The following is a 27,633-nucleotide window of genomic DNA, read 5'->3' on the forward strand; positions in this document are numbered from 1 at the left end:
TTAATTGCCTTACAGTCGAATGGTGATATTAACGTCCCAATTTCCTTATTTGTCCCATTAATTAAACAAATTGTATAAAAATTTTCTGGTTCTAATTTCATAATATTTGTTTCATTTACTCTTGTGAAACAACCCGTTCCATTTCTTTTATCGATAACATTATTGTTATCGAAAATTAGTTCACGATTATTATTTGTCCATAATAAACAATAATCTTCTAATATTCGATCTAATTTAACAATAACATCACCATTTGATTCGAACACATCAAAATCAATTATTTCACGTTTTTTTAAATTTTCTTCAATTCTTGAATGTAATTGATTATCACCAATATGGATTTCTCCATCATTTGAACATAATACTGTTAATACATCGGGTATGTCTTCATTTTCATCCGTGGTTGTTGGTTCTGGAGTTGGGGTTGGACTAACAATTTCACTCGAACAAAAGTCAACTTGGTCGAAAGAAAGTCCTTGATATTCATCAGGTTTGTCACAAATCGGAAAATTTTCGGTTTGGTATTCAGTGGTCATCCATGTATCTTTTAACCATTGTAAGGAACAATTACAGATCCACTGATTTTCGGATAAAAGCAATTTTTTTAAACTTTTATTATTGCCAAAAATATTTTCTGATATGTATTTTAAATTCGTATTCTTCAAATTTAATTGTGACAATTTCGTGTTCTTAGCGAATGTTTTTGGTCCAATGGATATAATATTACTATCTTCGAAGTGTACTAATTGAAGTTCTTTTAAATTTTCAAATATTTTTTGTTCTAATACCCAATTATTGGCAAATCTTAAATCTAATGTTGCTAATTGTGGAAATTTTGTACTGATTGTTAAATTTTCTAGAATTTTTGGATCACTGGAGCATCTTATATATTGTAATGTGTGTAAATGATTGAAGCAACTAGCATATCCTGGTTCGATTTGAAATACTTGTGAATCCTGAAAATTTAACTCGTTTAAACGTTGTGTACTAAACGAGTTTTCTTTAATTAATTTAATAGTTGTATCCGACTTAAATTCAATTTTCTTTATTGTTTCGAATAAGAGTCCAACAAATGCATTTGTATCGATTATATTGATAGACGAACGATAGAACTCGATTTGATTTAAGTTTATATTATTATTGTCACTTGGTAACCAATTTTGTATAATATTTAAATTACGGGAGTCGTCAATTTGGATACTGAGTTGACATGTCTGTAAAAAAAAATGTTATAAAAACTTTGGATTTTTGGAATAATGTCACTATTTTTAAATTAATCTTCTATTAAACAAATTAAATTTTCAAATTGTATATATAAAAATTTTGTGTCACGGTGTTTGTGATCGCACTCCTCCGAAATGAGAAGCTTTGTAAAGTGCATTATGAACTACTTTTTTTGCTCCAGCTATTGGAGTATAAATAATAGAGTAAACATAACTCACCTTCATTTGATTTTCCGAATTTTTTAACAAAATATTTAAATCATCAAAATCATATAATTGTAAGCATTTAATGGTACACTCTCTTTCATTTGCTGAAAGGCTGCATTTATTACTCCGTCCATAATTTAAAAGTTGAAATGTTGATGTACAATTTTGATTATGACGCTCATTCCATATCGAACGTACCACAATTCCAAGCAATAATAAAAATATTAAGATACATGAAATTGATGCCAGTATTCGATTCCATTTACGATATGTTTGACTATCAAATCGTGCTAATCTAAAAAAATTTACACAAAAATTAATATATAAGATTTAATTTCGTTCCTTATGTAATTTGTATATCATATCTGTAATTAAATTGTCTATAAATAAAAAAGAAAGTAAATAAAACATAACTTATACAGGGTGTTTTTGCGGTTCATATAAAATCTTTTCCTTGTTGACTGGTAAAAATTTGAACAAAAAGGGCGTTTATAGAAAAACAAACCACTTTGATTAGAAATTTTTATTCGAGTGCCTGGATGCCTCCGAAAATAAACGAAAAAAAAATTTTTCGGTAAAAATTTTCAATCCTTTTAAGCTTAAACTGTACGTTTTGTAGAAACCGCCAACCAAAATGAAGGCCAACAAGAAGGCGTTTAACATAACTGGGATTGTCACAAAAGTGAAACCAAAAAAATAGGTTGCCAAAAGTGAAAAAAGGTTGCCCTTTTAGACTTAGTCGAATTTAGATTCTAGACGTAGGCTTTTGCAGATTAGTCTTGAAGTTATTTACCATATGGCGCACTATTTCCAATCGTTAAGTACTTAATTTCAGTACTTAATTTTCTTAAATACTTCTTTTATTGCTTAAAATGGCAACAAGATAATTTGGAAAAATTGTTGCAATTTCTTTGTACAGAGTTTTCAAAATTGCATTCTTCTCTCTGATACTTTATCCTTACGAGTTTAATTAATTTATATTAAAATGTAAGCCAAAATATCGATTATAATCATATTAATGCAAGTGAGCTCAATTACGATTAAACCCCAAAAGGTATCACGCGAGCGAAAAATTTTCATCAACAAAGATATTTTCTTACAAGGATATTTTTTATATGACGTTTTAAATCACTTTTTTTACTTTAAAAAATAAATTTTCAAACTTACGTGATATTTGGTGTTTTATTTAAAGTTAATTCACCTTTATTTGATGTAAATTTCATTTCATTAGAAACTACTTAACGTTGGCAAATAAATTCATTATTTTTCTTGATATATAACAAACACAAAATTATTGATTAATATCATCGATATGAATGCAACAACATAGTCAATATATAAATATAATTAAAAATGAGTGCTACTAATTTGTTACTTTTGATCTCAATATTATGCAAACAATAATTAGCACTTGATAAAAACGCAAGTACTTCTACGTTTATTCGAATTTATATTATCAGTTTAATTTGCCATATGTTTAACGTTAATTATTAGTATGATCAAATAATATACAATGTGTTCCCAGTTAAAATAGCCAAATTTAATATTTCTGTCTTCTGGAAGTTTGGTTGGGAACACTTCGCTTAAGAATTAACTTCTATCTATAACTTATTGAAGTTATAGAATCTTAGCAAATGAATAATACCGAAATCTTGGCTTATCTTTTTATTACTTTAGCGGTTTCAAGAAGGTGAATTCCTGATCACGGAATTAAGCACATAAATGATAGCTAGCGAAAAACTGACATCGTAGCTGAAAAGAATGACCCAAAATTAGTGGATTTCAAAAAAAAGTTCCAATAAGATCGAATTAAACCCTGTATTATCAAAAAAATCGAATTTATTAACTTCATGCCGTCATCAGAATCCAAAAAATTTAATTTTACTCTATCACATCCAAATTTTATCCAATTTTGATAAACCAAGTATGTAATTCTACAAAATTTGGGTCATAATTTTCAAATTTGTGCTCAAAATTAACCTAGCTCTAAAAGATTTCAAGAATATGGAGTCCTGGTCCTGGAATTAAGCACATAAATGATAGCTAGCGAAAAACTGACATCGTAACTGAAAAGAATTACCCAAAATTAGTGGGTTTCAAAAAAAATCCAATAAGATTGAATCAAATTTGCCTGTGCTATCAAAAAAATCGCATTTTTTAACTTTATTACGTCATCAGAATCAAAAAATTAAATTTTGCTCTATCGCATCCAAATTTTATCTTTTTTTTACGTATAAAACATACGTTTAGTTATACTCCTCTATTTCAGTTGCGCCGGTGGCGGGTGCCTCCTTTGCTACGCCCTAGTTATCGACCTGTCATTACTTATAATTTATGACAAAGAATTGAATTAAAATATAAAAGTTGATAATTAATTTTACCCAAGAAAACTGAAGTATGTATTAAAAGAGTTTAAAATTGAAATACATTTGACATCGGTGAGCTCGTTTGAGAGCTACGATGCCCCATATTTAAAAAAGTTGCTATCAACCGAATATGTTAATAAAATTATGCAAAAAAATTATAATCAATAATTTTTTTTTTCAAATTACAAATTAATATATTTTTATCAGCGTTTCCTTTGACATAAATAAATTGATAATATTTAATATTAAAATATTTAATATAAATGAATTATATATACCTCTATATAATAACTAACAACCACAACGAAATTTCAATTTTTTATGCCCAAAACTAAAATAACAAGACCAAGCAAAAAAATCAAACAGTTAATTTATGCTAACTCACCTCGTAAGTTTAATCGTCTTAGGGCAAATCTAAGACAGATATGGTCTGAATACATTCGAAGGCGTTCTGAAGATCTTATCTTCAACCCTTTTTTGCTATCACAACGGACCCTATGGTCTAAGTGTGTCCCACCCTAGGATAGCCACTCAAAACTAACCTAACCTACGGCAGATATGATGGCGATTTATTGGATTTCAATAATACTGCACTTCTGTTTCCAAATTTCTGTTCTAAATGGGGATAACTCTATTCTAAAGTGTTGTTCACTACGGGAAAACTCCAGTTTGCACTAAGCTATCACTGCAAATAAGTGATACCTAATTATAGTAACTAAATTCATAGACTGTTTATAGAGGTGATCCGGAATTTATAACAGATTTTTATTGTTATCATGCAACTGAATATTAATAAAATATAATCAAATCAATTGAATCACTTTCCACCTATCTATTTAAATTTTATACCTAATTATTAGTCAAAAACTGTATCTCGTTAATCTTAAATTTTTTAAATTAAGTATTTGAAATTATTTTAATTATCAATATGATCGGAAAAACGTGATAAGAGAAATGTATCACTTTAGAGGAAATAAAAAAGTTAAACATTCTTTTGAATTTTTATTGAAAACTGGTTGGTAATTCGATAAAAATTTTGAAGGAGGGTATATAAGGGCTTACCAGAAATATATTTGCCCAGTAAATTAGGAATCCAAAATATTCGATCAAAAAAGCAATACGAAAGTGCACTTGACGTGCCAATTCCAGGTAAAACATCTTCAATTCATAAGCTTTCCAAAAATGGATAATCTTCGTTTTCGCACCATTTTATTTCTCATTCCGTATCAGCTTTTGAGATGGAGTTGATTTTTGATAAATTTCGTAAACTATGTTTGTGTTTGCATATTTCCTATACTGTTCATATTTAATAAAATGATGAGTACCTTCAAACTTAGGCAAGTTACATTCACGTCCATGATTTACAAGTTGCCTACCAAAAGAAATATTCAATAATAATAGTATAAGGCATCTCAGCATCACCTTAGTACAGGGAAGTTGTGAGCGAGTTTATTTACGTTTATTGTTATTGTTTTGGGCAGTTCGAACAGAGACTTAAAAAAAGTAAGAACAAGAAATCACGCTGACAGTTTAACATTGCAAAACGATTGTAAATAAGCAAACCGCTATGAATAAACGTTTGAAATGTATCATGCATTGTTTAGCTTGAGGTTACTACTACCCAAAAAAGTTTGAAGGACATCCATCAAATTCTGATCCAGGGGCCTTCGAATTCTAAATCTGACCGTTCGTACGTCATTTACTTTTAACAACGCGAGGTATTGCAGCTATTTTAATTAAATGACAGACAATATTTTCCCTTTTTTACCTTTATTTAATCCATTCAATTACATCACATATATAATATTTAACTTTTTTCAAAAAACATTGAATATATGTATAATGTAATCTTAAAAATTAGCTTCTTTTCTTTAAAATTTCCATGAAATATATGAATTTTACGTCTAATAATAATTAATTAATGTTTATTATTAATCAAATTTTTTTTTTATGAAACACTTATAGAATAACATTTATTTTATTTTTTTTCCTAATAATAAAATTGAAATATAATTTTTTTTTTAATAACAAAGTAAAATATCTTTTTTTTTAAAATCAACTCTATAAATTATATTTTCATTTTTTTTTTTAAAACTACGGAAAAATATGTTTATATTTTTTATTATTACTATAATATATATATTTATATGACAAAAATGTATAATATATTTTTAAATTTTGCGCCGAATTCGCCCTGCGCGCATTTATGATATTTAATAATAACACAGTCTACAAGTGTTTATTTTTTTTTTCATTTTTTTTATTTACTTTTTTATACATACAAAAAACAGATTTTTTTTTTAATTTATAAAAATATTGCTCAAATTTTTTTTTATGTGAGCTTTTTAGCTTAGCATATTATATGGTTTTACACACAACATAGACACGCGCAGTTTAAAATAAAGCGGTCGACGGGATATGTGTCAAACTGGTTCTGGATGCGTCCAACAGAGACGCTGCTACAACTTACGAACAGACAGAAATAGTTTAAATCACACATTTTGAATACAGACTCAAAAGTTTTAATAAATGTGATATTTTAAAATATCTACATTTTTTTGATATGATATTTTTGATTGTGTTTTTTAAATATATTTAAAAATATTTCGCGGTAAATAAATTAAACATGATATTTCTTTATTTTTTTATATAAAAAATAGAAATAGGAAGGGAGCAACCAAGATATTTCTATGTTTTATATATTACGTTCTTAAAGGGCTGGTTTTTTTTTTCTTTTCTATTTATATTTTTCACGATTAATTTAATTACGCATTCTTTAATTACATTCAATGTGTTTTGATAAATATTTTCTAATTTTAACATTATTTTCAATGTAAAACAAATAATTAAAAATTAAAATTAATATTTATTTATAGAAGGGGCTCAATTATTTATTTTTTTTTGTATTGTATTTTTTAAAACATAAACAGTGGTAGAATTAAGTAATAAAAGAATTTGACACAAGTTCATAGTTTTTTTTTTAAATAAATCTACCACCGTTTTTTTTGAAACTTCCAGTATATTTAACAAAACACATTGTGACTTTTTTTTGTTAATGTTTTTTAAAATACGTTGTTTTAGTTTTTAACTATAAAATATGATATGCTTTTATAAGGTTATACTTTTTTATTAAAAATTTAATTTCTAAATATTTTTTATTAAAATACATTTATTTAATTATGAATTGTATATAAAGGGATATGTATTGATATATTTGTGCTTGAAATGCATTGTGTTTTTTTAAGAATTTTTTTAACTATATTTTTTGTTTAAATCAGTTTGAAACTGATTCATTCAAAAATATAGTTAAAATTCTTAGTGAAAATATTAATGATATAATAAGTTGTTTTTTTTAACATTTATTTCTTAAAAATTAGTTTTTTTTTCTTGATAAAATCTTAAATATTAATGATATGACTTATGCAAGCTCACAATATTTTTCTTTTTGATATCAGAACGAGAGAATACTTTTTTTAATAAGTAACTCTCTTAAATTTGGACATTAGAATATTTCTACTTCTAAAAAATTTTGAAAAGGTACAATAATTAATTGCGGCACATAATTTCTTAAAATATAGGCCATTTTTTTTAAACCAATTTTTCAAAAGATTTTGTCTGTTTATCACCCAATTTTTAATGATATGTATAATTTTTCAATGATATATTTTCTTTGTTTTAAAGGTTATGTTTTTAAAAGCTTATCGAAAAGATATTTTTTGGGATGTATGATTAAAGTGATTTCTTATTTTTTTTTGGGTTCCAATAAAATAGTTCTTTTTTTTTGAATATACGACAGATAGAGCTAATTTGATATTCTAAAATAATTTGTAATAAATTATTTCGAATTTCTTTTTATCTATATTCACATTTAACAACTTTTTAAAGACAATTAATTACAACATACACAATTATTTTGTGAATTAAATTTTTTTTTTTGTATTTTTATTTTGCAATAAATCTACAATTACGTGTATTTTTTTTTTTCAAACTACATTTATTTAAAGTACATGCAATTTAACAAACTATGACATCAATTTTTTTTTTTTGGATTTTTTGTTCTCATGTCCATTTGAAATAGTGTGGAAAAACTGAAAAAGGTGCAATAAAAAACATTGTATTATTTATTCTTTTTAAGAATCAGAATAATCATACATCGATAAAAACAGAAAATTATTAGTCAATAATTTTTGAACGATTCAAATATGAAATTTGATATTCTGTTAACTATGAAAGGCTTTTGAAAATAGTAACAGAATATAGAAATTTACATATTTCAATGTTGGTAAAATTATTGAGCTTAAACTTTGATATTAAAGTAAGACTTTTTGTAAAACATAACCTTTAAAAGAAGAGTAAGTTTATAGTTTTTGTTTAATTTGAAATTTAATAATGCATTTTGTTGTAAATGAATAAATTTTTTAAGCTATTTTTTTGAATAATATTTTTTAATTAATTAAAGAAAATTATTTAATATATATATATTTTAAATATACCTAGATATCGATTAATTAATAAAATTGATATTATTTAATATTTATAATATATTATATATATATATACTTATTATGTGTTTTTCTGTTTACTTAAAATACATAATAATAATTAAAATTATTTCCCAATGCTACGGTTCCAAAGGTAACAAGTAGCGAAAAATAATATAGATGTATATTATTTTGATTTCCTCCATTTAGTGATGTACGACCCATATTTTTATTCACACAACCCATTACATCTAATGGTAAATTTTGTAAATCATATTCACGATGTTCACCCATGGTACATACGATACGTTTCTTTTGCATCATTTCATCATCTTTACCACGTAAACTTTTTAACCAATCTGCATACCAAACTAATTCACAATCACAAATCAATGGATTATCTACAATAATAAAAAAATATGTTTATTAGGTTTAAATTAAAAAACATTTATTCCTGAAAAAAACAAACACAAAATACCTTTTTCATAAAGTGAAACAATAATTTTTACAATAACATGTGAACGAGGGATGAAATACGAAAAAAAAAACCCGGTTGAAAGGGCTATGTCTCCGTCAATTTTTAACCAATTATTCTGTCATATATTTCTAAATGATAAACGTAAAGTACCTTTTTTCACTGATAAAAACAATAATTTTTACAATAAAATGCGAATGAGGAATGAAATGCAAAAAAGGCAAATTAAAATGGCTATATCTGGGCTAATCTTTGATAAAAAAATTTTTTGAGTCCCATTTAGATAGAAATTTAATCTGCTTTCTTTTGTCTGACGCAACCCTTCTAACTATTTCTACCCCAAAAAATCGAAATTTTGTCATTTTTTTTCCTGTTTCTTTCAACTGTTTGAAAATTTATTTATTTATTTTTTAAAAACACTATTTACACACACTATGTAAAATTTAATTCTCAACAAAAAGTTTTATATAAAATTTATCGCAATTTCGCTTAATTTACGAGATATTTGGAAAAAAACCAAAAAAGAGTGCTTTTTCACCCCTATCTTCACTTTCACCCTCCCATTCAATAGCACTTCACGGCTTTTTCTTCTTTAATAACCCATTGAATGATTCCTGCAATAAAAACCCGGGATCGTCGTAGTTCCCTTCTATATGACATAATAAATAAATAGCCTATAGGTATCTTTTGTCTTTTCATTCAATGAAAAAATCAGCTAGAATCTAACAGTTATGGTTAACATTTTTTTTTCTCGTGGAACTGACATCTTAGCTTTAAAATCCAAATAAAAATCCTAGCTAAGAAGTGCAAAAAAAAAAATCAAAAGTCCGACTGCGTTGAATAAAAACTGAAAAGAAAAAAACAAGCTCAGTGGTTTACATAGTAACTTTAACAGTCGGGACCCATTAAAATTTGGACCGACTTGAACCTTCCCCATAATGGGTCCCGACCATTTAAGTTGCTATGTTGGACTTGCTATACTGGACTGGCTATTTTCTTTTCGGAGTTACTAGAACTTTCAGCTTGTTTGAGTTTTTTGTGAGGTGAAAAGCCGAAACGATTGAACTACTGTAGTTAAACACTTATTTAATATGAGTGAATACCTTTTAAATGAAATGCAATGGTTATAAATATTTAATAGAATAGATTAACGACTTACCCATTATGTCAACAACACGTAATGTGTCAACAATTGGTTCCATAATTTCTTCTGGTATATGCTGAATCTTATTGTTTTGTAAATTTAATGTCTCAAGTGAATTTAGATTTTCAAATCCAAGTGGAGGTAGCTGTTTAATACTGTAAATGAATAAATTAAATTGTTTATATGTTATGTAAATGTATTCTTATTTGTAAAATCAGTGGGTGTATACAGGGTTTTCAAAGAGTGTTCGTATATCAGAAATTATCAGAATATCAAAATCTAAAAGACGCCTGTGGTCGCCAGTCTGGTGGTCGCCATATTGAATTTTCATTATTTCCATATCCTCAGTAGCACTCGCCAAGTTAACAGAAATCGATTGACGTAAAAATCATAAAAATCGGTCATCGGACATCGACTGGAAAACACATTACCACTCCTTTGCGTTGCTCAGTCAGGTAAAGAGACTCATGTAGTTAAGTGAAAGTAGATTTAGATATAAAGTTTGAGGTAAATTTTATTTTAGATTTTTTCGAAGATAGTAGAGTTTATAAAATTAGTTGAAATTTTAATTTTAATTACATATTCTTTGTTTATAATATTATTTATTAGTAAGCATAACTTCCATCATCAAAAATTTATTGCAAAAAAAATTCAACCACATTTGCCATTTGAAAAATATTTCAAAGTGATTTATGTTTTAAATCGAGCGCGAGCGAGCAACATGCTCATAATAACGCGAGTGCTGACGAGTTAAAAATCCCTATATATATATTATGTGAAAGTAAGGATGTTTGTTTATTTGTTACGCTTTCACGTAAAACCTAGCGATTGGTTTTTAATAAAACTGTACAGCAATATAGCTCATACATCAGAATAACACATGAGCTATAATTTATAAAGATATATAAAAAGAGAAAAAAAAAATTAAATTGAATCTGACATTTACTATTTTAAATTAAAGGTTTGTGTAAAAATTTAAAATAGTACTGGTCAAACAATTCAGAGCCACCTTTTCTAATATACTCAATGAATTATTACTATTTTACAATTTAAAAAATTGAAAACTATACATATCTTTTCGCTGCGTAAAATAATCCTTTCAAGTGTTATTGAAAGGGGATAACTGAGATCAAGAAATGTGGAGGCTAAAAAGCGGTGGGTTGGTTTTTACTTGTAAGCCCAGTGAAGCGGGCGGGTATCAAGCTAGTAACTGCATAAAAAACCGCATACATTTCTTGGAATAAGTGGTATTTATTATAACATATGGTTTCAGTATTCATTCGTTTTAATTAAAGTAAAATAAGTTTTATGCATGATATTTTACACGAAACAACTAAGCCCCAATGAATGAGATTTACTGGGATTTATTTTTTGTATCATAGTTCATTAAGATAGATTGCAAATATAAAAATTTTCGTTAAATATTCAAATGTATTTTGTACTTTCCCTGCTATAAAATTTTTAGAAATGTAAGAAAGTAGGAATTTTTCGAATTTGTTTTTGTGAACCATAAGAGTCGCACTTAAATGAACAGATTGTTTTTTTGTATATTCAACTAGGGCAATCATTATAAAGAACGAAAATTTTGATTTAAAAATGAAAACTTTCAACGGTTTAAAATTAAGACTTTAAACAATCTACGTGGAAATTCTAATCAGGTATTCAAAACTTTTCTCTAAAAAGTAGTTAAAATTATAAAATTATGGAAGTTATAATAAACACGCAGTTTTTCTTTTTATAGTGTTATAATAATTATAATTTTCTTATCCGTAAAAACGACCACTTGTACAAGTAAATATAATTTTGCATATTTAATAAACTGAAATTATTATTTATCAAAAGGAACAAGAAATATGTTTTTCACGTAAAAATAGTAATTGGCAAGGACCTTATGGTATGTGGAACGGGCCGCTAAATCGATTGCAGCGCTTTTATCTTATAAAATTTGCTTTAAATCATGTGTTAAATTGTCTAATAAAAGTAAAAAAGTAAAAAACAACTACAGTCAAACCTGGGTAAGTGAGAACTGGGTAAGTGAGAAAACTCTATAAGTGAGAGTAATAGCACGGACCCGTCATTTTAAGCTCCCAAAACCTCTATTAGCGGGAAACAGAAACCTCTGTAAAAGAGAGTCGTTTTTCCTTCATGGACCTCCGTAAGTGAGACTGCTTCTTATCTATACCTATATAAGCGACAGTCGAGCATTATTTAGTTTGTTACATTAGAAATTGAGAAAATAAAAGACGAAATTGCAAAAATAATATTTTTTAAATGTAAATTAACATAATTACTTAGAAAATAGTATTAAATTTTCAGTGTAAAACATATATACAATCCATAGAATTATATGCCCACCCATACAATCATTTTAATAAAATGACGATTCTATGGAAGCTCCATGAAATAAAACTCATACCCGGAGCGAATAAATAAACAGTTAAAGTGTTGACTTCAAATGATTCATGTCATATTGGAGCCATATTGCTTTCTGATATGAAAAAACTAAGCCAAAAATGAACGTAATTTGGACAGAGGGTTAACTTTAAATGTTAACTTTGTTACATAATAAAGCATAACTTTAAAAACATTTCAATATAGGATTTACATGTTAAAACGCAATTTTAACAGCTAAAATATAAAAATTTTACACCGTAAAGAGTATTAAAAAATTTATCTGTTTATAAAGGGCATTAGTGAGAGTACATATAAACAATTTAAAGGCAAGTATATGAAAACGTGATTTTTTGGGAACGTCCTTAAGTAGACTAACAATAAAAAAATCGATTTGAATAAGTTAAATCTGTAGTTCTGAAAAGCACTCTGTTTTCTATATTACATAATTCCTCTAGATGTATAGTGATAATGCATTTTTAATGTTATACAATAAATCAGACTTTTTATTACTTATTCTATTTTAGTTCTGCAAAAAAAATTAGAAAAATTTGCATCTAAATGCAAGTTCAGTACAGTTCATTGTATAGCGTGCACAAAAATTGTTACGTCAAGGTAAATAAGACATACGATTTTTAAATAGTATAATTTTAACCGATATAAAAAGGTTTATTAAAACTGATAAATAAGCGACCTGACAGGTGAATAAAACCTGATTTTTATGCTATTGTGAGTAACATAAGTAGAACTTATTTACTAATCCTAAAAATTAACATGTATTATTACAATTTCTATTTCAATTCTATTTTATCAAAATAATTCTTCAAAATCCTATTTATGAAGTTTCACAAATAAAAGCTTTCTACAATTAATCTTCTATATAGCTTCAAATCAGACAAAGTTGGCTAATTTTATAATTAAATGCTATGATAAAGACAGCCAACTGTTCCATTTATTATGTATGCTTTGTTTACTTGAAGTTGTATACAATTTTAAACGTCATAGCCTTTTGGTTATAATTGATGTTTTATGATACAATGGCGTATACATATATAGACAAAGTAGCCGATACCGATATTTTAAAACAAAGACTATCACGTTATAGCCCTTACTTATCCTCTCTTTTGTTCACAGTTTTATGGATTTTAATTTTTCGGTTCGGAACTTTTTTGGAAATGAAGTTTTGCCCATGATACGCTAATATTGTAGCTTTCTATAGGTCCAATCATTAAATTAACATGACTTTTATACTTTTTGGATCAAAATTACCCCATCTACTGAGTTTCATCAACTTCCAAAACAAATAATTTTTCCCGATTTTCTCGATTTTTTCAAAGGAGTTTAATAAAATTTCCCTCAAAAAAATTGCAAAAAATTGAAACATTTTTTTAATCTTCAATTTCGATACAACTCAGTATATAAGGTAATTTTCATCCAAAAAGTACAAAAATCGGGTGTATTTGTTGTCTGGTCGAATAGTTTTTGAGATGCGGACTACAATCGATCCAAATATTGTGATATCTCAGAAACTCTGCATTCAATCATTAAATTTTTATACTTTTTGGATCAAAATTACCCCATCCACTCCGTTTCATCAAATTCCAAAACAAGATAGAAATTTGGTATTTCAATCATCTCGATAAGGTTAATTCGCTAGTGTTAGTTAAGTCCAGCAGTAGGGCTAAATTATGACAAGCCCGACTCTTGGTATATTAAATTTCCCTTGATCATCTTATAATGTTTATAATCATGATATGATCATAACCAAAATATATTATAAAGATGTTATATTAAATTATGAATTATTAGGTGATTAATGAAGTATAGTGTATTCTAAACTTTAGAAATATTACCTCTAACTGTAAGTAGGTATTATGTAGTAGGTACTTACACCGTACATGTTGCGTGCGTGTTACTTAAAATTGAAGTGCGTGTTTTATTTGTGTTTAGAATATGTATATTAAAATATATAATATTGTGTTAATGTTTCATTATAATATTTTTATTTTGAACATTTTATATTCATACAAATGTTTTTGAAATGTTTTATAACAATAGAGAATGCTGTTATTAAATAAAAACTGAAATTTATTCATAAAAATTTTATCTAGAAAGAAAACATTATCTTTTATTTTTTCACATATTTAAATGTCTTCTATCAATAATCAATAGATATAATATTACAATAAAAGGTTTTTTTCTTGAATCCATAACCTTAATGTGGATATCGGGAGCTGTAGCTGCTTAACAGTGAAAACGCGTTTTTTATTCGTCGAGCTCTCCATTTAAAAAAAATCTAATCTGTCAGTTTTCACGCTGCCTTTGCTTTTTCATTGCAAACGCAAATGCAAATGGGCAAACAATTAAATTTTAATTTGTAACAAGAAGAACTAAGTTTTCCAGTTTTCATATGGAGTAGCTCTACAAGAAATTGTGATATTGGGGGTATGGTCTTTAAACATTTTATGACAATTGGATAGTCAGGAGGAGTTCGATAAAAAAATGATTAGCGGAAAATTCTTCAAAAAGAATGTATAGGTACTTAACCAGGGACGTAGCTAACGCCGTATCAGCTGTATCAATGATACGGGGCCCCCGGGCTACAGAGGCCTCTAACGTTTGTAAGCAAAAATTGGAAAAATGCTATCAGACTTGTCACTAGAGGCAAAAACTTTAGAAAAACTGAAGTGAAGTCTTCAGCTATAGATGATTTAATAAATTAATTTGCCGAAAAAAGGCAAGAAAAGTGTAAATTTAATTTGAATTTTTGGCTAGTTCAATTTCTAGGAGGAAGTGATAATCAATTTAACTATTTATTTTAATTAAATGCAAAGCACTTTGGTTTCTTTTGTGAGAAATCTTTACCCATCATTTGGGTCCCACAACTAATTTTGATACAGGGCCCCTCCAAGGCGAGCTACGCCACTGTACTTAACATAACACTTTGGAATAATTTAATGTTTTGGAGTAGTTAAAATTCTTCAAAAGGAAGGAAGATTTTACGTTCTTATTTTTTATGGGGCATCACAATTGACTGAGATTTGTAATTAAACCTAACCTAAGCTGTTTCTATTTTTTGAAAAGCACTTGGGTTCTGTAAAAACTTCGCCATTTTTTACATTGGATATTGTATCATGTTGTAGAGTTTATACAAAGTGTTTCAGAAGAAATAGTAGATATTTAAGGTTTGTATTCAGGGATGTTAAATTTATATAAAAGTTTCCATACACGATAAGAGATACATGGAGTTTACTACAATGCCACCAAAAGTATTGTGGATATCGCCAACCAGTATGGGCCTCACTCCCATACAGTATAGTTTTCACACCGATGATGACATAGTGATATACACAAAAAATTTCTTACCATGTAGAAACCTTTACTTATAAAGCTTGCGCGTCTTTATGTCGTAATGCGTACCTTAAGTAAACATAAAAGATTCTTTAAACATGGGAACTAATCAAACGTTACTTGAATATAGATTAAATTATTTACTATACCTCTTGAAACACCCTGTATAGGGGCTTAAGGAAATAATTTTACAATATCCGTTTTCTTCGTATTTTGTAATTTCAATTTTTCTTAAAATAATATTATTTAGCTTTTTATATATATTGTAGAATATTTCTTCAATTTATTTTATTTGTTTTCTTGTTTCTATAAAAAAAAAATGCACAAAAGTTTGTCATTTTAATCTTCTCTTTAAGACTTTTTTCTGATTTATTTTTTATTTATTCTATTTTTTTTCTTTCTTATTTAGAAAGTAGTATGGAAATAAAATAAAAACATTTTGCCTTCTTGTAATATGAAAATTTGAATATTTACCCAAATACTAAAAGAATGTGTAAGTACTAATTGAATTTTTTAAAGTAATATTGACCCAAAAAGTACAAAAATCGGGTGCATTTGCTGGCTGGTCGAATAGTTTCTGAGATATGGACTAAATTCGATCCAAATATTGCGATATCTCAGAAACTCTGTATCCAATCATTAAACTAACCTGATTTTTATACTTTTTGGATCAAAATGACCCCAACCACCGAGTTTCATCAAATTCCAAATCAAATTTTTTTTTGCATTTTTCTCTATTTTTTCAAAGGGGTACCCCTTAAAAAAATTGCAAAAAATCAAAACATTTTTTCAAATTCCAATTTCGATAAAACTCAGTATATAAGGTAATTTTGACTCAAAAAGTACAAAAATCAGGTGAATTTGTTGACTGGTCGAATAGTTTTTGATATACGGACTAAAATCGATCCAAATATTGCGATATCTCAGAAACTCTGTAAAATAATTTCCTTAAAAAAATTGCAAAAAATTTTCTGTAACGCAAAGTATCTTAATAGATTTTACCTCTTTAATAATTTAACTAGATGTAAATTTTTCCACAAGACTTAAAGAAAAGTCGAATTAGTTTTTATATTGAACATATAATATGAAAACTATAAAGCTTGAAGGAACGTGGAGTCAAACCTCACAATCCCTTTCATTCCCGGCCTGAGTTTTGCTATAGTATACCAGATCTTATTATGTAGTTTACACCTTTACCAGATCATTTTATGTGATTTACACCTCTACAATAATTTCCAACACATTCTAATTCATTAATTTTCAATTATTCTGGTTGAAATTCCAAAGTATAAAAATTGAGTAATTTAATATAAAGAAAAAATAGAGAAACAACTGGTCTAAAACATTTTATTATCTAGGAAGCATTTTTCGAGGGTTGTTTAAAAGGATGTGCGCAATAGAAAAACGAAAGCAGCTAACTAAACATGAACTTGTGGTTTATCCTATTTTACTACATTTATTTTTAAATATGTTGGAGCTTGGAAGGTGTAACTCAAAATAAATTTATCAACCTGAAAATCTTATGTACGGTTGTGTACATTCAAATATCTTAACAAGATAGGAAAAAAATGTATGTCATCCGGCTAGGTAGTTTCAGTCCATTTAAAAATTCATTGCATTTCCATAAATAATTGAATAATATAAAACGACAGAAAATACATTTTCAGTGTAAAATTTTCTGTTTGTATATTACCTAAGAATACAGATAAAAATAAAGGACGCGCCTTTTTAATTTAAAAATTGTGTTTATTTAAGCCACAAAGTTGGAAGCTCTTGGTTTGTAGTGTCTATATTTCAAAATGAAATTCGGCTTTTCTTAAGGATCACACTTAACAAGCGTAAAAAAAATTTAGCTTTGACATCATAATATTTTTCGAGGTATATGTACAGTATAAACTATTTATAAACAAATTTTGATAGAAATTTGAGATGGGTCTTATTTTTTGCCTCGAGTTGCAAAAAGCTTTCAATCCTTCGTATAAAACTGTATACATATATCTAGTATGTGAAAGAAAATAAAAAAAATTCTTTCGTATGCTTATATTGATATACAGGGTGTTCCGTGACTTGGTGATCATGGCTTAAGAGCGTGTTCTTTGAACCATTTTACGTCGAAAGTGATTTATATACTTTTGTCAAAAATCCAATAGTTAAGGAGATATATGCGAATTTAACCAATAAAGTAAAGAAATTGTTGAGTAAATTAATTTAATATTTTATTGATTAAAAATTTTTGTTTTGCTAAAACAATTGTACTGAAAGTTTTGGTTCAAAATGCCTCTCCGCTGCTTCACAACTCATTATTGCTCTTCTAATAATTGAAAACGTAGCTCTCTGAAGAGTATCTGGATCCTATGGTGTGGATGCAGCAAGAGTCATAATATTTTTAATTGGCTCATCTTTAGTGTATTATGGCTTCAGCTACATCCATACGAAGCGATCAAGGTACTCTTCAGAGAGCTAGATCTTCAATTATTAGAAGTGAATTAGAATAATGTGTTGTGAAGCATCAGAAGGATATTTTGAACCAAAACTAAAATTACAGTTGTATTAGGAATACAAAAATTTTAAAATAATAACTACTTTAGTATTGATTTTTGGACAAATAAGGTTTTTTTTGTTTTTAAATTGTCTAAAAAATATGCTTTTAAGCTATGTTCATCGGATCATGGCACACCCTGTATTATATCTAGTATGTGAAAGAAAATACAAAAAAGTCTTTCCTATACTTGTATTGATATATTTATAACGTTAAAAAGTATATAAGATCCAATAAATATACCGTATGTGATAATTCTTTTGGGAAATACTGTGTTTTTAGAGGAAAATACGTCTGGATGATTTATTTACGAAATCAAAACGAATACCATTGTATTATAATATGAAAAAACGCGGAAAGCATATTCAACATTTGAAATATTTAAAATTTTTTATATATTTTATCTGCCAATTTTTATAGTTCATTGAATGGAAAATTGAAAGGTTCTCTACATTCCGTGACAAATATATTTGTTTATAAATTTGGACACTACCATATAATCGAATTTTACTTTTCATTAAAAGTTGGATTTTCTAACAAATATAGACCCTACTTTATTTTCTAAAGTAAACATGCTGAATAAGAACGGAATAGTAATCGTCACGTAAGCATGTGAGATATGCTGTGTGAGTGTGTGTGAAATATCCATGGAAATCGCTATATGTTTACCTACTTGACACTAACCATATTCATTACTATTATGTTTGCTGTCAAACTAACAGCAATTTATAAACGTTAATTATTTCATAAATTATAAAAACTAATTAGTTCATATCTTTATTTTGGTGAGTAATCAAAAACCGATTATACGTATAATACAGATTTAGAAAAGTAAGCTTATAAATTTATATATAAGTACATTTATTTTAGGTTTACATTTGTTTTTGTACCGATTTCATAAGGAAGTTCGGTTCTAACGGTGGCCCCTACTTGTCTCGGGTGCGTAGAGTCCGTTTGAATAAACGAAACTCGGGTGCATAGGGTCCACAAATATGTACTGGAACAGCAAAAAGAATTCTGCCTGAATTGAGACAAAGCACCCATGTTATACCTGAACTGATAACAATAATAATCATCCCGTTTAACAAGTAATTAAAATTCCAGTAATTCGTTAAAATTCTAAGCCATTATAATTTTTAAAAAAGTTTCAAATCAAAATTTCATAATTTTTTGTCTTTTATATATTTTTAGGTTTTTTCTCTATTAAGTGGAGGCTTGAGTAGAAGCTTCTATATCTGTGATTAAAAAAAGCTAGCGATTCAGTTTTACGGCCTCTACTCAAGCTTTTTCAGCTTTATGCTTTATAAATATTTAACAAACAAAACAATATCTCAATAAGAATTAGAGGTACTTACTCATTTTTCTGTAAATTCAAAAATGTAATAGAATCACCATAACCAGAGAATGCATCTTCAGCAATAACTGTAATATTATTTGAACGTAGATCCAGATGACGTAAACGATGCAAACGTCTTAATGCTGTGGTTGGTATTTGATGTAAATTGTTGTCACCTAATCGTAAATATTGTAGATTTGCTGTAAGAATACAAAATAAATATTGTATTAAAAATACTTTTATTATAAAACTTTTTCTATTGTTATGGACGTAGAGATACATCTATCTATTGTATATAGGATAAAGCTGTTCCTAGTATATGCAACGGTGCTGTTGCTTTGTTTATCCCAAAGGATTTAAACTCTTTTACAAATAATATTATATTGAGTTTTAATTATTATTTTATATCTTTTATTATATTCTGTACAATAAAATTAAATGAGTGAATTAATATTTCATCAACGTTTTTACGACTGAGTTACCAATCAACCAACGGATAGAATGACTACAAGTTTTTTTTTACAATAAATTTTTTCCCACACAGTTTTTAATATTCATGACAAACATACAGCATCGTTATATTTTCCAAATCATTTGTATTAAATTTAACGAACCAATTAATTTGAAAAAGAACACATATGGAACTGATTATATAGAAATGAGAAGATATATTTAACCCGACAGCACTCGATTTCGCATTTTGCTCACGCTCGATTTTAAGCTTTTTTATTTTTCAAAAATATTATTTTCGCAATATGAATTTTTCAGATTTTATCAACCAATCTACAGTTTTAAAAAATATTGGTATTTTTTTCAAGTTCTGCAGAAATTTTGAGTATTTCTCTAATCACGAGGCTAAAGATGTAAGCAAAAAAATATTACCTTCGGAGATTTTCAGGTATGCCTGTGTACTTTTTTTTAATGATATATTTATGTTATAATTTCTATTGAAAGCATTCTTACTGGTACATAACCTATGAGAATAATTATTTTCTACATTATCATTTATAATTAGCAAATAATTAATTCAATAAATATTTACAGTATAATTAATGAATATGATTATGATTATTTTGATTTTTGTTATAAAATTTTATTCAAATTCGTACTCAATAAATTAAAGAATAGTTAACACCCGATATATTTGATGCCTGTGCAAAACGATCGTGCAAATCTCAAATCACATGACTAAAGATTACCGAACGGTTGATACGAACTGCTGACGGCTTAAAAAATATAATGGGATTATTCCATAATAGTTTATTTTATTTGACTAAACACTTCTGGCTTGATATTGTTTTTATTTCTTACGAAATCATCAACCTGACAAAAAATATAAATTTAAATAAATCATTTACGAAACCTAGCTTTACAAAATTAAGCACAACTGATTACGATTTATTCATCCCATGTTTTTACTTTCTTTATATAAAAACATTTCAAACTTAAAAATTTTTTGTAAAAATTCAGTTAAATAATACCTATCAAAATGATTTCACGATATGAGACTAATGTTACTCCTATTAAACATTATTTAATTTAACTCAGAGTAATATTTTTTTTACTGTATGAAAAAAAATAGAATGAAAAAACAAAATGAAATAATTTTTCTGTTAAATGTTTTCTGTAATGAAAGTAGAATGAACAAAATATATGCAGTCATCCCTATTAAAAATTAAACAAAATTTTTAAGTGGAATATTTTTAAATATGTAGTAATATATGTTCATTTATTAACACCAGACGACGACTTATATGATAAGGGTTTAAAAAAATCGTTGCCATCTAACATACAACAACACTCCAAACTTGATTTATATACACTGTGGAAATCTTTAGAAAAAAGGGATAGTCAGTCATGGGAACTGTCATCGAAATTCAAAACTTAAAACTTGAACTGAATGTTATATATATATTCAAATATATAATTAATTCTAGCATGAATAATTAAAATTTCATAATTTGTAAATTGAAATTATTAATGTGTGTATAAAAAAATATAATATTTATTATTATAAATATATAAACAAGTGATAAAATCAATTATGTACTTCAAATTGTACATCAAACTACATCTATTAACAGTAATCAGAAGTTACCAAATATCAGAATCATTTAATTAATAGTTGATTATACAGCTTTAATTATTATTACATAGGTATCGTTTTTTCGATTGGGAAAAGTTGTAGTGTCCTAGGTTAGGGTGTTATATCTGTAGATGTTTTCATAGCATGTTGCTGACGCAAAACCATAAGATTTTATCCTACTAAATATCATTTATATATTATTATATTTCTGACTACTCTAGTGGTATGTATTAATGCCGAAAGTTCCTGGCATCTAGGCCAGTTTTTGAGATTTAAGTTTCTTTAAACCATATTATGTAAATTCATGCAAAATAAGTGATCGTTAATATAAATTTTACCTCGGTCGAGGCGAGGCTAGTCAATATTCTATCTCGGTTGAGGGTAGTAAACATTATACGTCGACCGAGGGCGAGGCGAGGCGAAGGTCATATTTGTTTGGGTCAAGATTATGTTATTTTCTAATAACTACGAACTTTTATTTGCCTAGTTGGTTCATTAATTGTTCACATTTGGCAGTGGTTTGAAACCTGCCTTCAATTCAAATGGCTTTTAGAATTCAGTGATTCTGAATCTACATGCGCTTTTTGTATAAAGAAACTTAACTGCCTGTTTTCTCTGAATGTTGCGAAATTCTTAACCGTTCGCCGAGGAAATTTCTGCCTTAGAACTTCGATTGTTTAATACCCGTTTTTGTTTTTTTATGATATAAATATAGGTCCTGCTTTACACATTAAAAGCAGGAATTTAAATTTTATTTAAGGATACTTGTTTTTTTGAATCAGATAATCAACTTTCTTTTTTAGTTATAGGTTTATTTGTAAATTTTTCATAACGCATATCGGAAGTACAAATGATACGAAATTAAAAAAAAAATGTTTTTGTTATCTGATGACATTATTTTATACATTATATTTGACAACCACCTCCAACCATTCAACTTCAACCTGCAATATGTATGTAATAATACAACCGTATATTCCATTCACTCACTGTTCACTGCCGTTGCGTTGCGTTGTTCTTATCCCTTGGTGATATTACCTCAATATATAAAGTTACAGAATAAATTATAATTTTGTTAAAGTTAACATAATGTTATTGTCTCTTCTATACAATATCTACACATACGGTGCACCTAGCTCCTACTAGATTATAATTATTAATCGAGGAAATAAAATCAAAAAAACTATCTAACTAAGGAATCCACTTCACGCAGATAGATTTTTATGGGAGCCGATGCAAAATGTTTGTATGAGTGTACAAAATCATATGCATGCGAACCAGCGTATCTTCGATTTGCGCTCATAAAAGGGGACAGAAGTACCCTAATTTTGTTTACTCCATTCTATTCTTTTTCAACATAAAAAAATATGTTTTAGCCGATTCTAAGCATTTTTTATCCTTAACATTTTTTACGTTATCTCACTGTTTTCGAGATATAAACATTTTCAACAAAAACTCGATATTGACGAAAATAAAGATATTATTTCTTGATTCTGGCCAATAATTTAATTTGAAAGCCATTAGATATTATATTTTTTAGATATTATGATTCTTAGCATTTTTTAACAATTGAAAATTCTCAGAAAACCTCACCGTTTTCGATACATAAAAGTTTATAAAAACGGGTTTCATCCTCAATTTCAGTTATATCTAAAAAAAGTATATCGTTTTGAGCTTATATTTTGTCATTAATTAAAAATGGGGATATTTAAATTATAAAATGTCGATAGTTTAGGCTTTTCTAAGAGATTTTTAATGCAGTATCCGGAAGAAGGGTACTTCTATCAAACTTTATCAGCGTAAATCGAAAAAACACAACTTTGCATGAATATGATTTTATGGAGTACATACACTCAGACTGAAAGTGAAGCATTTTCCACTGGCTCTCGTAAAAATCTACTAATGCGGAGTTGATTCCTGGATCGAATGCCTTTTTTCCTTGACTAAATGGTAGACTAGACACTATACTTAAAATTTATAGTATGTTGTATAAAGGTTTTTAGTGTCATAAAACCCTGTAAAGGTAACTAAAATGTGTAATATCATGTAAAATAATTATTATTATAGCGTAAGTAACAATACACATATAATAGGGTAAGGTTTAGTACCCAGAATACATATTACTTTTTATTACTCTATTGATTCTCGATGGATATCGCTATCGAGATATCAATTAGACAAGGGCAAAGTTTACAAACTAGGAGGCAAGTAACCGCGAGAATGACTGATCTGTGTGCTTTTTTTTAAGTAAAATAGAAATAACATTTTAGTATTCAGGAGGGAGGGGTGGTTTAAGGCACATCATGATAGTTTACCATGGATCATACATTTTTATAACTTTTTAATAATTCAATTCTCAAAAACAAATATAGTTATATATAGGTAAATAAATAAAGGAATAAAAACCAGTCAATACAAAACCAGTCATCACGGGAGTTAAGATTACCTAACGGTTAACGAGAGCTCTGATTGGTTAATTTATATTTACGAATTCAGATATAAAAATCCAATAGATTGAATAATATAAGATATACTTGTGAAAATGTAAAGTCCTTGTATAAATAGTTCGTGGAAGGTTGGCGATTTTCGTATTAAAAATAAAACTAAATAATAGTTTATTTTTTATATATCAATGCCTTTGTTAAAACTCACAGCTAACATTTGGGATAATCATTTAGATTAAACCAACTGAAAATACATCCCTGATATATGAAAATACATTTGACTGAACATTAAATTTTGTAATAAACAAACAAATAGAGATATATTTATTTATTATACATTTATAAAGGGAATTTAGAAATATAAAGGTTTCACATCCAGGTACAACCATTGTAATAAAAATTTAAACTTTGCAACTTTATTTGTATGATTTCTATGTGGGGAAACTAATAGTAGGTGGTTTTATTTAACCATCAATGTAATGCCTATTTTTACCTGAATTAATATTTGAATAAAATTAATTGAAGTTAATCTTTATTTTACGAATCCAGTCCAGTCAGACAAAATAACAGGATAGTAGTCATTGGTTATGTTTCTTGTTTTAGATAAATAATGAGTTAAACAAACGTCTTTAATTTATCATCTTGTTTCTGATTATATTTGGGAGATAACTAGATACTCCTAGATCCTCGCATAACTTGAGATTCAAGGAGAAATGATGAACACTAGAAGACTTTTAAAGTAGTTTTGTATATATTTGAGATTGGAAACACTTCTCAGTTCACCTCTTTTCTGTTTTTCATTCCTAACCCTTTAAGCTCTTCTATCAGATTTTAAATTTGTTGGTATTATGTAGGTATGTATGATATCAAATGGAATTCATTTATTAAAAAGCTAAAATGCCCAAGGCCCCGTTATATAGTTTGTTTTATATACAGAATGTTCAATTTACATCTAGGTAAATAAATATCACGAGTATAGAGTACATACATTAAGCAATGCATCTAAGTAAGAGGTATTATAGGTGTTATATAAAATTGCTAAAGTGACCTTAAATCGTGGCTTATATCTGCTGTAGTTCATCTATTCAACTAAGAAACTCCCACTCTCCGAGCGTCTTACACTATCTCAACGCATATCGAAGCTTCAAAACGTATATAATACCTCTCTCTTAGATGCATTGCTTAACGCATGTATTCTGTCATACTCGTGATATTTATATGCCTAGATGTAAATGGAACATTCTATAGAATGAAGAATACAATCTCCAATAGCAAAGACTCTCTAGCATATGATAAAAGAGAATAAAAAGTAACTTAAAGGGAATAAAAACTAATTTTTACGTTTTTCCTTTTATTTTTTCAGGTCCTAGTAAAAGAGTGGAATATTATAAGATGGAATAATTCATCTGTTGGTGACCTAATAAATAAAGATGAATTGAATTTTTTTTTTAAATTTTAACACGAACTATATTTAGCTTAGCTGAATTGGTTAAAACCACTTAATCAATATTTTGTTGTAATACATGGGATTACTGGAAAGATTTTGAAAATAGTTTTTCAAATTGCAAAATACTGCGTTGCTGTGAAAGTATAGGAAATGCTCTGCCGAAATGGTTATTACGACGAATTTGAAATAATTCTTCCTAATTTTTTTTGATGTACTGTGTATACCTACATACATAAAGTAGCAGTTAGTTCTTCTATCAAATTATCTTATACAGTCTCTAATAGAAATTAATATACTTTCCTTTTAATATATTTTAACTTGTTAATGTTCAATATGTGCTTGCTTCATCGAGCACTTACTTCTCTACAAACTTCATATGGAATGTAGTTATATAGTTACTATGTAGTTAATAAATTTTATCATTCTTGAAACAATACCAATTGATTTCCCTAAAGGATAAACCTTATCTTATCCAGCCACAATTGTTTTCTTAATAAAATATAGTCCTTAATAATTCCGTAACGTCACAAAATAGATTAATTATAGACTTCTATAATTCGAAAATATCGAGAATTGAAAATCTTATTTTATTATTTAGCTTTCGATATTTCGAAAATTTTATTCTTATTTTTCGTCTACATTCATGAAGCTATAATAAAATACATAATCAAAATTGAAAATTGGGTACAAATAATTTCAACAACTAGTCTAAACTTGCCTTGGAACTATGGGCATATCGACAGAAAGTTCTAAATTTGTGTATACTTATTAGGAATATAATAATACATTAACAAAAAAAATTTGAAGTCGATTGACCGTCTCTAACTCGAGTTAAATACAATTAATGTTCGGATAATTAACATTGAGAAAATAGGAAAGGTTGCGTTTTTTTGTGTTTTTAACAAGTTTTTTAATTCTAGAAAAAACTAGATTTAAGATATTTTCAAAAAACTAACTGAGCATTCATGAATTTGTGCATGTGAGTTAAAAAAAAAAACCAAAACTATTGACCGCTTCATTCTTGAGATATAGTCACTCAAAGTTATTGAAATTTTTTGTATAACAGAAACAATTATATTTAGAGTATAAGTAGTGTAAGAGAGATGTCTATTATATACAGAATTACAGATGTTTATTATCATGCTATTATCATACAGAATACGTGACAAATGGATAGTTGAGTTTCTGTATGTTAAAATTAATACTTATTTGAGTGTACTAAGCATATCTATACGTGCATACCACTGCTGTATGATGTAGTACACTATTTTTACAATATTGAACAAAGACAAATAATACGGTATTTATAACACCAAAGTATTTAAATTTCCCAATTAAAGCAAACATTATTTTATTCTTTGAAAGTAATTCATAAACATTTTATGGATAAAAACCGTTCTGATTTGATTTAATTTAAAACAAGCGAATAAATTTATTTTATGTAAGGAAATACAATGATAAACAATTTTAGTACATTTTTAAATCTGATTTACTAAAAAAATTTAATGGTATTATTTTGTTTCGTTTTTATTGCGATACATTATACCTAATGTTTGTAATGCTAATAGTACGCACATATTCAAATTAAAATATTTTTTATTATATCAGATGGTTTTTTTTTTATGAGTACAGTTCGTACAATTACATTTACCATCATAAAAAAAAATAAAAAAAATTAGTAAATAAATATATTTTGAAAGTTTTTTATCAGGAAAATTGTATCGCTAATTTTTGTTTCGCCTAATATATCAAGTTTAACGGCGATCTTTTTGAAAGATTAAAAGAAATCCTTATACATGTTTAAGAATGTGACTCACAAAGCCTCTATCTGAATATTATACCGTGAGCTTAAAAGGATGTAAAATTTCTAGAGAATTTTTTTACCTATCATTTAAAAGATAGGTAAAGGTAACAGTTTGTTTAAACGAAAATGATGAGTTGATGAGCTGGAGTTTCGAATTTATAGATATCACGATTTTCGATTTTTTCTTTGATAATTATACCATATATATGAAATATATCAAGGTATACTAAGTTTAGTCCCTATTTTGTAACGATTAGGTGTTCATAAAATCACCTAATTAGGTCCATTTTCCTCAAAAACAAAAAAAGATATCAAACTGAAATCTTTATAGCGTGCTTA

The 27,633-nt window shown here is 27.3% G+C and overlaps 1 protein-coding gene across 1 annotated transcript in view; it reads right to left on the minus strand.

Moving 5' to 3' along the window:
- Positions 1-8,369: 8,369 nt before the first annotated feature.
- LOC123294979 (protein slit-like) overlaps positions 8,370-27,633 on the minus strand; it is a 47,762-nt gene continuing 28,498 nt past the window's right edge. The window contains exons 5-7 of the mRNA XM_044876168.1: positions 19,533-19,713; positions 9,912-10,051; positions 8,370-8,678 (exon numbers count right to left, since the gene is read on the minus strand). Of these exons, the coding sequence (XP_044732103.1) occupies positions 8,380-8,678; positions 9,912-10,051; positions 19,533-19,713 (620 nt within the window). The 3' untranslated portion in view covers positions 8,370-8,379. The remainder of the gene's footprint in view (positions 8,679-9,911; positions 10,052-19,532; positions 19,714-27,633) is intronic.

This window comes from Chrysoperla carnea, chromosome 3, assembly GCF_905475395.1.
Source record: "Chrysoperla carnea chromosome 3, inChrCarn1.1, whole genome shotgun sequence".
NCBI classification, from domain to species: Eukaryota; Metazoa; Arthropoda; class Insecta; order Neuroptera; family Chrysopidae; genus Chrysoperla; species Chrysoperla carnea.